Genomic DNA, 9,726 nt, shown 5'->3' with positions numbered 1-9,726 from the left:
CAAGAGACTGCTGGTCTGTCCTAGTTGCTGACGGTGCACGGGCGCACCAAGGAGCAGAAAGGGCCCCTGTCGGGTGCAGCATCCTGGGAGCACATCAAGGCCGTGCGGTGAGTGGATGTGGGCATTGGGTGACACAGCCTTCAGTCCTTGGGGCTTTGCTAGAGGGTCCAAGCTCCACACCGCAGAGTGCTCGGCTCACCTGACGCCCGTGACCACCGAGGGGGCTAGGGCCGTGGCTGGGGTCAGCATCGCCTGGGAGCTGAAGCTCCCTGCCAGGATGGAGTCGGGGCTGTCCGGGGCCTGGGGATGTGCCGGGCAGGTGGAGGGACCGGTGTTTCTCTGTCAACAGGAAGGCTGTGGCCATCCCTGTGTTCGCTAATGGGAACATCCAGTGCCTGCAGGATGTGGAGCGCTGCCTCCGGGACACGGGTGTGCAGGGCGTTATGAGCGCAGGTGGGCAGGGCCCGGGACAGCAGCTGGGGCCCCATGCACATGGCCTGATGCCACCACCCAGGTCGGTTCTTCCCACTGCCTACTGCCCTCCCCATAGCTCTGTTCGCAGATGGTGTTCATCAATCCCAGTCTGCTCTGAGGGGCCTGACCTGGCCTTGTCCCTTGTGAGGTGGCACAGGAGGGTGTCCTGAGTGTCCCAGGCTGTCCTATGCCATCCACCTGGAGCAGCCCATGAGGCGCCCTTCCTCCCCTTCCTCCCAGAGGGCAACCTGCACAACCCCGCCCTGTTCGAGGGCCGGAGCCCTGCCGTGTGGGAGCTGGCCGAGGAATACCTGGACATCGTGCGAGAGCACCCCTGCCCGCTGTCCTATGTCCGGGCCCACCTCTTCAAGTTGTGGCACCACACGTGAGTCGTCCCCTAAGGCAGAAGCCACGCTGGGGGGTTGCCCAGGCAGATACTATCAGAGCCCACCTGGGGCATTTTGCAGGTTTTGTCAAAACAACTTGCTGCTAAGTCAGGTCTTGAGCGGCTGGGGTGACTTAGGAGTGGAGTTGGACAAGAAGAGACACAGGTCCCTGTGTGCCCAGGGCTCAGCCTGGGGCCTGATGGTGGAGCCGGGCGCCCAGCCTGCATGACGGGGTCTCTGTCTCAGGCTGCAGGTGCACCAGCAGCTGCGAGAGGAGCTGGCCAAGGTGAAGACCCTGGAGGGCATCGCCGCCGTGAGCCAGGAGCTGAAGCTGCGGTGTCAGGCAGGCGCTGGGGCCGGTGGGAGCCTGGCCTTGGAGGGGGTGAGGGCCGGGGGCCATGACCAGGGCCTTGGGCTTTTGCAGGAGGAGATATCCAGGCAGGAGGGAGCGAAGCCCACCGGCGACGTGCCCTTCCACTGGATCTGCCAGCCCTACATCCGGCCGGGGTGAGAGCCCAGCCAGCCCTGGGCAGTGATGTGCGCCAAGGTGTGGGCTCCACCCTGTGCCCACAGTGCTGCGCCTGCGCCGCTTGTCCTCAACCATTATGGCCAGTCAGCTCCTGCCCGAGGGAAAGGCGGAGGGAGGTTTCAGCTCCAAGCAGCACACACCTGCCATGCGTCCCTTGGTGTCCTAGGTGGCGGGTGCTGGTGACTCAGCTGTGTCCTCTCTCAGTGGACACTGGGATTTTAAATCCTTTCTTCTGTAAGATACTTCTCTGAGCTCCTCTGATCTGGAGTTGCCCATGGGTCAATAGCTTGACCCCAGCTTCTGCTGGGTTCTCAGAGGTGAGGCCATCTGTGGCCACAGCCCTGCCTGGAGCTGGTGGCTCAGAGCTCGGGGCTGCCCGAGCTGCGGACTCCATCTCGGAGGCCCCAGACTCCCTAGTGGCCACTCCTGAGTGGGCTGCGCGCTGCCCATGCTCCTCACAGCAACAGCACTCACCATGGCCGCCTGGCGCCTCCTCACCCTGGGGCCTCACCCGGGCTCAGACCCGTGTGGCTGTGGCTACTGGGCCCCTTTCACAGTGTCCTTGGGCTCTGCCCGCTGTCCTCCCCTCAGGCCCAGGGAGGGGAGCAAGGAGAAGTCGGGTGCGCGCAGCAAGCGGGCCCTGGAGGAGGAGGAGTGTGGCACAGAAATCCTGTCCAAGAACAAGCAGAAGAAGCAGCTGAGGAACCCCCACAAGACCTTCGACCCCTCTCTCAAGCGTAAGTGCTGCTTCCTTCCGCTGATGGGCCCGAGAGAGCCTCTTCGTCACCCCATCCTCCCTGTTACCAGTGAGGTCAGCAAGGCTCAAAGCCCAGAGCTGGAAGCAGACGCCTGGGGGCCTTGGCAGAGGGGTCAGCCAGACTTGGGGTCTGAGCACAGGGAACCTGTGCAGGCCACAGCCCAGGCATGTGGGACATGGGCTCAGTGAGTCAGATGGGGCTGTGGGACAAGCTCCTCAGCCAGGTGCCACTCAGGTGGCCACCGAGGGGCTTGTCTACAGCTCAGGGCCTCGGGTCCCTGCGGCTGTCCCTGCCCAACCTCACATAGGACACCTGAGAGGGAGGCTGGAGTCCCCGGGAGTGTGTGCTGGGTCAAAGGCGCCAGCAGGGTGGGCTGGGAGAGACGGGATGAGGCTGCTCACCCCTCTCCTTGGCCACCAGCGGCAAGGCCTCAGCCCAGTGCCATCGCCTCTGAGACCCCTGTGCCATATCCTGGGCCAGCTTATCTGGGCCCTCAGCAGGTGGCAGCCTCCCAGATTTCTCTGACAGCTTTACAAGCTGCAGGGAAGACCAGCGATGACCCTGAAACCTTCCCATGTAACCCCCAGGGCGCTGGCCAGTCCACAAGCAGCTGCCACGTCAGCCCGGTGCCAGCAGTCCCTGCCTGCCACACTGCCCCCTAGGCCACCGCATGAGGCAGCTGGGAGAGGCAGGAAGTGGGGCTTTGGGCTGAATTCTTGATTTGACCTTTCTTGGCCCTTTTGCTTGGGAGACCTGGAACTGAAGGGCATGGAACCCCACCTTGGACCCTGTGGGCAAGAAAACAACTCCCCTTGTCCCTGCCTGGGAGTGGGACAGATGAGGCTGCTTGTCCTGCTGGGGCCCCCCAGCCCACCTGCTTTGTATCTGTTTCCTGCAGGATGGTGCCCCCCGCATCCCCTCACCCCTTGCTCGCAGAAGGAAAAGCAGATGTGGCCAGCCTGTATCCTCTGCCCTCCCTGAGCCTCCTGGCCTGGCTGGCCACAGCTGGCACAGACGCTGTCAGCAGGCTCCATGCAGGCGGACGGGGCAGCCCCCACAGCCAGGCCACCCCGGCCCTCACTCACCAGTACCCTCTCGTTCTTTTCCTAGCAAAATATGCAAAGTGTGACCAGTGTGGAAACCCAAAGGTGAGTGGGTTCCGGCCACATGCCACCAAGGCTTCCGCTCTGGTGGGTGAGCAGGGTGGTCTCTGCACTCAGGGTAGCAGGTCTGGTGCCCGCCCAGCTGGGTTTGCAGTGTGGCCCAAGGTGGCATGGATGCCTCAGGACGGCTCCTTGCTTCCAGCCAAGCCCCTGCCCAGGACTGGAGTGGGAATAAGTCTGGGTGGTTGGGTGAGGGAGAGGCACCTGGCTTGGGGGCAGTCCCCAGGGCTGCATCCAGGCCGTGGGCATCTGGCAGAGACTTTCCCAGCCTGGCCCCAGGAGTGGTGCTGGCCACAGGCTCCCGAACTTTCCTGTGCCCAGGGCAACAGATGTGTGTTCAGCCTGTGCCGCGGCTGCTGCAAGAAGCGAGCCTCCAAAGAGACTGCGGACTGCCCAGGTGAGGGCGCCTGCCACCCGCCCCGCAGCAGGCAAACAGGCCCCTCCGCCTCCTGAACCCCGACTCCTCTCGCTCTGCCAGGTCACGGATTGCTTTTTAAAACCAAATTGGAGAAGTCTCTGGCCTGGAAAGAGGCCCAGCCTGAGCTGCAGGAGCCTCAGCCGGCAGCACCCGGAACACCGGGTGGCTTCTCTGAAGTCATGGGCAGTGCCCTGGCCTGAAGGCCCAGAACCCCCACCCCCAGGACTGCTGCTGGAGCCTGGACACGTCCTACTTAAGGAAACGCCTTTTACTCAGGGAATCTCCTGCTACTTAATGTGGAAAGACACGCCCACGTCCCCCTTGGGCCCACTCCGGGGGCCTGGAAATGCTGCAGTGGGGAGCAGGCCCCAGGCTGGACCTGCCCTGTCCTCAGCACGCGTGTGCAAAAGGGAACAATAAATCATTTCAAAGATTCAAGAGCCCACAGCCTGTGACCACCGCCCCCGCCCCCGCCCAGACCCACGGAGGCACGAGCTGGGGCAGGTGCGGTTGGGGCTAGTGGGGGCTTCTGAATAACCAGATATGACTAACTGAAGGCGGCGCATGGGCATCTGTGCAGAGGAAAGTGGGGCCTTAGGTCCCCTAGGCGCCTCCATAGGCAAGTGGCCAGAGCCTCCGCGAGCTTCCTGATGCCGCACAGCCTGTGGGCCACGGTGGCCGCTGCTGGGGGCTATTGAGCCCGAGGGCCAGGCTGCCCATTTGTCTCACCAGGCCCTGCCTCCAAGCCCAGCCCCAACAGCAGGAAAGAACAGCCAACGGCAACGCTCAGTCTGTTCTTTAATGGGTACCGCCCACTTGTCTGCACCTGACGGAGGCGGGAACAGGAGGGGTCTGGGAACTGGTGCCGCTGGGCCTGGGTGCCCTCCCTGGGGACAGAAACCCACAGGGTCGAGCCCTGCAGGCCTCTCCTTCCAGGAAGGGCCACAACCAGCAGCCGCCTGCCTCCCCAGCCCCAGCAAGGGCATGCAGGCTGGGGGGCACCCAGTGGCCAGGCCTCTTAGCCAGGTTGCAGGCAACACTGAGCCGCCTGGAGGTCAGGAGGTCCGTGGAGATGGGGAGGGGGTGCAGATGTCCTGGAGGCCAAGGTCCACCCCTCACATGTTGGTGCTCATCCGAGACTGGCTGTTGGCGGGAGTCAGCTCCCCCTGGCTCCCTTCTCTGGGTGGGGACTGCAGGGGAGACAAGAAGCAGTTCACCCACCAGGCCCCACACGCTGTGCACCCGCCCACTCTGACGCCTGCCCACCTTGACGTGGATCTGGTTGCGGAGCACAGCTGCCCGAAGCATCATGGCCTTGGCACGGCGCTGGAACTCCTTGCCCATCAGCAGAGACTTCTCAAAGGTGGTGCTGCGCTGGTCCACATCCCGGGCGTAGAGGATCTGTGCAGGCACAGGCTCAGCGGGGCCCAGGCTCACCCCCAGCTGCCCCCACCACCCTGCAGCCCACAGCCACCTTGCTGTGTGAGTCCACGCGGGCACTGATCAGCCCCTCCAGGATTAGCTGCGTCAGCTCGTCCTCCAGGGCAGCCACTGTGGTGTTGAAAGCCGCCGCCATCCTATGCATGTCGGCCGACACGTAGGGGCTGAAATACTGCGGGGCGGAGGGATGTCAGCTCCACAGCCCCTGTATGCCCACCTGCCGTGCACCAGCCTGACCCCCACACTTACCTGGATGAGGGCACGGTTGCGAATCTGGGTGTACAGGGTCCTGACGTGGGGAGCCAAATACATGTCCAGGAGCAGGTTGTCCTAGGGAAGGGGCTGGTGAGGACCAGGACAGGAGCCCAGGCAGAGCCCCACCTCACCCCCACCCCAGGCAGGACCCCACCTTCATCTCGTCCAGCATCTTGAGGCATGAGGCGTACTTGGACTCGTAGAATTTGAAGATGATGTCTCGGACCTGCGGCTCCAGCTCCAAGAACAACTTGAAGGAGCTGGGGAGGCAGACCCCTCAGAGCTCTGTCCTCTGCCTGCCCCTCCCTCCAAGTGGCCAGTGGGACACCAGTCCCCAGACAAAACACCTGAGAAAACGGCAGGGCCAGGGGTCCAGGACATGCAAGGCCAAAGTGGCAGCCGTGGAGAGGGACGGGGACTGCCGGACCAGGGTACCTACCTACTGGAGATGACATTGCGCTGCAGCTCCTGCCGGTCAAAGGTAGCCAAGGCGCACAGGCCACCGTAGATGGCCACGTTGCTGGGGGACAGCAGCTGAGGAGCAGAGACCTGGTGTCACAGAAAGTGAAGGGCCAGGCCACCCCTGCCTGCCCATCACCCACTCAGAGAATGCCTAAGACCCCGTTTGTGAGAGACCTCACCCTCCTACAAAAGCAGCCCAACCCATGAGCCCATGCTCTGCCTCCCAAGTCCCCAAGAGCGCTCCTCACCTCAGGGAAGTCGCAGTGATCAAAGGAAGCCAGCAGGAGGCACTTGGCAGCCTGCTTGTACTTCCTGGCGGCCAGCTCCGCCAAACCTAGTGGAGGGAGCCGGGGGCAGCGGGGAGAGGGGGTGAGACCCAGAGCCTGGGGAAGCCGCTAAAGCCTGGAGACCAGGGAGAACGCGACCACCAGCCAGCTCACTGGCCTCTCCTGCCCCAGGAGCTGTTCCTCAGCGCTGGGGACAGATACCCTCATCATGCGTGGAAACAGCCCCGCCAGTGCCAAGCAGGTTCCCTGAAGCCAGGCGTGCAGGGAAGCTTTAGGTGCTAGCATGGCTGCGAAGGACACCCGGGCTCAGAGCAGCTCGGGCTGGCAGACCTGCCTCAGGCCCACAGTGACAGCAGCCAGACCCTGAGCACAGGTCACCCACTGGCTTCCCCAGGGCACATGTTAGGCGCCACCTACACCCGCACACGTGCCCCACAACATCCTGCGCCCTGCCAGGGACCAGCCTACTGCCCTGGGCTGGAAGAGCAACATACGTTGAATGTGGGGCCAGCTGGGCGTGACCCAGGCCCTCACCTGCGGCACACTTGAGCTTGGTGAGGATGGCCTGGGTCTGGCTGTCACGCTCTCCTCGCTGCTGTTGGGGGAAGCCACATGCATGAGGCCCATGCCCCACATTTCCTGGAGCTCGATGCCCAGCCCCCAGAGAGGGGATGAAGGCAGATTCAGATTTGGGGAAGAATGAGGTGGGGGAGGTTAGGAGGGGCCAGCAGTGGTCAGCAATCCTGGGGCAAGGTCTCTGAGGAGGTGGCCCGTACCTCAGCAATCTCCGGGGTAGACTCAGCCTTGCTGACATAGCTGAGCACATGAGACCAATTCTGTAAGTAGACGCTGACCTGGTGGACGAGGGGGCAGGGCCAAGTGAGCCTAGGCGCTCCGATGGCCCAGCCATGCTGCCCCCACCCGCCTGCCTGCCGAGGCAGGCCGACCTTGATGACGTTGAGGCACATGTTGATGACGTGCTTGGCGCTGGTGCAGTAGTCCCGGGCCCGGGAGTAGCACTTGAGGGCGTTGCTGAGGTCTCCACAGTCCAGGTAGTGGTCGCCCAGGTCGTCGTGGCCGCGCCGGATGCTCTCCTTGATGGAGTTGCCTTTATAGTTCTTCAGGTCCGTGTCCAGCTTCTCCAGCTTCAGCAGGGCCTTCTTCCGCGTGGCCTCCACCCAGGCCGTGTCCAAGGGTGGGGGCTCCACGCCGCTCTCAGGGATGGCGTCGGGTGCGTTCTGCAGCTCCCTGAGAGAGGACCTGGCCATCAGGATGGTGACGGTCACAGGGGCCAGGGAGGAGGGGAGGAAGCCGCCAATCTCAGGCTGCCCTCAAAGGCCCAACTGGCACACAGGTGGGCACCTCCCGCTAGCCTCAAACCCCACCTCCAGGGACCAGTCTGCACCAGGGACACAGAGATAACTGCTGCCCCCAGGAGCCTGCAGCCAGGTGGGGAAGCCAGCAGGGAGGCAGCCCCTGAGCCACAGTCTCCAACAGCTCCCCTTGGAATCAAATCCCTGCGTGCACACACACAGGGCACTTCTACTCCTGGCCAAGAGACAGCGAGAAATCTACCTGCCCAACTTCCCAGCGCAGGGGTGGGAGTTGCAGGACACAGGAAGGGGGCCCAGCCCCAGGCACCTGCTCCCTTGGTGGCCTCTACTTCCTCTTACCAAGCCCCTGGCCTCACCTGGTGGCCTCTGAGAGCTTGCGGTGGATCTCCTCATACATGTCCACATTAAAGGTTCTCTGCACGAAGGAGAGGGCCATCTTCAGGGCCTCCACCCGCAGTGTGGGGCAGTGATCAGCAATGAACTGCAGCCGTTCGATGCGCATCAGGCCGCTGTAACTGGCTGCGTACTGCTCCAGATCCTGGGAGCGGGTGCACACGAGGGTCAGGCAGGGTGTGAGGCGGGACCCTGGCCCCAGGCCCTGAGGGTCAGGAGTTGGGGCCTGACTGTCCTAGCCAGAATGTCACCCTGGGCCCGTAACAGGACCCGGGCATGGGGGTGCGAGACTGACTACTGTTCCAGGCCCTGCAGAGACCCCTGGGGTGGGCCTGGGGTAGGAGCCTTGGGAGTGGGGCCCTGCACTGGGAGGGTTTCGGGAATGGACACCCACTACTGATTGCTGGTCGCTAGGCTGAGCGGGGAGGAGACCTGCCCTGGCTTCTCCATCAGCAGTGTCTGAAGCTGGGCTACAAGCCTCACATGAGTGGGCAATCAGAAATCCTGATGGTTTTGGGATCAGGAAAAGAGAACAGAGATCACTGAGAAGGATCATTCTACCTGCTGTGCAGGCTGCAGTGGGGAGTCTGCCCTGGACCCCCCAGTAGGGCTGAGACACCCAAGGTTCCCCCACTGGGCTCCGTACCAGGCTGGGGTTCTCCACCACGTAGTTGATGTCGGGTGCATTCTGCGGGTCTTCCTGGGGGTCCACGTCGATCTGCATGGGCTCCACAGCCCCCTGCAACATGGGCCAGGCACCTGGCACCTCGTCCTGGGGACTGCCCCAGGAGGGCGAGAGACCCGCACTCTTCTCTGAGGTCAGCTCCGCCCGAGATCTTCCAGGCCAATCGGACCACACTCCCGCCGCTGCTGTCCCCCAGCCGTGCCCTCCCAGTCACCCTCGCCCCCAGCCAGGCTCCTGTGCCACCACATCAGGGAGGGGTCTCCTCACAAGACTCTAAGGCTCAGAAGCAGAAACCCCTCGCCTGATTCTAGCCGCTCGTCTCTGAAAGCCAGAAAGCAGACACGGGACAACCAACTACACAGGGACCCCTGAAGGCCCCTACACGTTCCCAGCCACCATCCTGATGCAGTTGCCTCCAAGCCACGGAGAAGAACGGGACGCCACCTCAACCCCAGGAGGCAGGAGGATCAGCCCCCGTAATCTGTCCGGAGCAGCAATACTGGGCTGAGAATCACGCCACAGGGTTGGGAGAAGGAGAAAAGAGTCATCTCAGGGAGCCCCACGTCCCCCAGCTGGGAGACACAGAGGAGCCAGGACCTCGGCTTAAAGCAGGCTGGAAAAGCCGCCATGCCGGGCACCCGCCGGACCCGTGGGCCTCCCGCGCTCCTTCGGGAAAAGCACCAAGAGCTCGGCTCCCTCCGCAGGCCCCGGGCCCACCGGGGCACCCTCCCCTCCTGCGCTTGGCACTGCGTCCCTGTCCTCGGCCGGCAGAGCAGCAGGGGCCCAGCCACAGCAGGGGCGGCCGGGGCCCTGCTCCCCCCTCCCTCGCTCGGGGGTCCCTGTCCTGGAAGGTACCTCGTAGAGCAGCGTACAGGCCGACAGGCTGGCGCTCAGGCTGAAGTCCCCGGCCGTACCGGGCAGGAGGAGGTCTGACCTACTGCTGTGAGGGGTGCAGTACAGATCTGTCACTGACGAGGAGGCCGAGCTGGGGGCCGAGCTATCCCTCATTCTGTCCTGACTTTCTGCACCCCCCGACCCTGACACAGAGCTGGCTGGCTGCTGAAGGGAGAAAGAGCGTTAGCGTCGGGGCGGCCGGGAACCTCTCCCGTGAGCTGCTGGGAGGGGAGGCGGGGCGGGCGCGG

At 63.7% G+C, this 9,726-nt stretch overlaps 2 protein-coding genes across 4 annotated transcripts in view; one reads left to right on the top strand and one right to left on the bottom strand.

Annotated features, from left to right (window-relative positions):
- Nucleotides 1–4,162, top strand: part of DUS1L (dihydrouridine synthase 1-like (S. cerevisiae)) — a 7,420-nt gene extending 3,258 nt beyond the window's left edge. Inside the window, exons 5-13 of the mRNA XM_011926399.1 lie at nucleotides 25–107; nucleotides 350–453; nucleotides 715–859; nucleotides 1,107–1,203; nucleotides 1,285–1,367; nucleotides 1,981–2,126; nucleotides 3,258–3,295; nucleotides 3,632–3,707; nucleotides 3,789–4,162. Of these exons, the coding sequence (XP_011781789.1) occupies nucleotides 25–107; nucleotides 350–453; nucleotides 715–859; nucleotides 1,107–1,203; nucleotides 1,285–1,367; nucleotides 1,981–2,126; nucleotides 3,258–3,295; nucleotides 3,632–3,707; nucleotides 3,789–3,928 (912 nt within the window). The 3' untranslated portion in view covers nucleotides 3,929–4,162. The remainder of the gene's footprint in view (nucleotides 1–24; nucleotides 108–349; nucleotides 454–714; nucleotides 860–1,106; nucleotides 1,204–1,284; nucleotides 1,368–1,980; nucleotides 2,127–3,257; nucleotides 3,296–3,631; nucleotides 3,708–3,788) is intronic.
- Nucleotides 4,163–4,509: 347 nt separating this feature from the next.
- Nucleotides 4,510–9,726, bottom strand: GPS1 (G protein pathway suppressor 1). Of its 3 annotated transcripts, none has more exons than XM_011926122.1 (13): nucleotides 9,440–9,726; nucleotides 8,546–8,638; nucleotides 7,863–8,044; nucleotides 7,120–7,420; nucleotides 6,949–7,026; nucleotides 6,707–6,767; nucleotides 6,134–6,219; nucleotides 5,863–5,957; nucleotides 5,578–5,683; nucleotides 5,418–5,498; nucleotides 5,203–5,340; nucleotides 4,995–5,129; nucleotides 4,510–4,918 (listed from the first exon to the last, which is right to left on the bottom strand). In XM_011926122.1, exons 1-13 carry the CDS (start codon nucleotides 9,590–9,592, stop codon nucleotides 4,844–4,846), a joined length of 1,584 nt encoding a protein of 527 aa, XP_011781512.1. In that variant the 5' UTR covers nucleotides 9,593–9,726; the 3' UTR covers nucleotides 4,510–4,843. The 3 variants fall into 3 exon arrangements, with proteins under 3 accessions (XP_011781512.1, XP_011781427.1, XP_011781588.1); XM_011926037.1 differs by having other exon boundaries at nucleotides 7,120–7,432; nucleotides 9,440–9,689; XM_011926198.1 differs by having other exon boundaries at nucleotides 6,707–6,764; nucleotides 9,440–9,689.

Source organism: Colobus angolensis, unplaced genomic scaffold (genome assembly GCF_000951035.1).
Source record: "Colobus angolensis palliatus isolate OR3802 unplaced genomic scaffold, Cang.pa_1.0 Scaffold1, whole genome shotgun sequence".
Lineage (NCBI taxonomy): Eukaryota > Metazoa > Chordata > Mammalia > Primates > Cercopithecidae > Colobus > Colobus angolensis.
The sequence above is the reverse complement of the archived record's forward strand: the minus strand, read 5'-3'. Positions and strand labels throughout refer to the sequence as shown.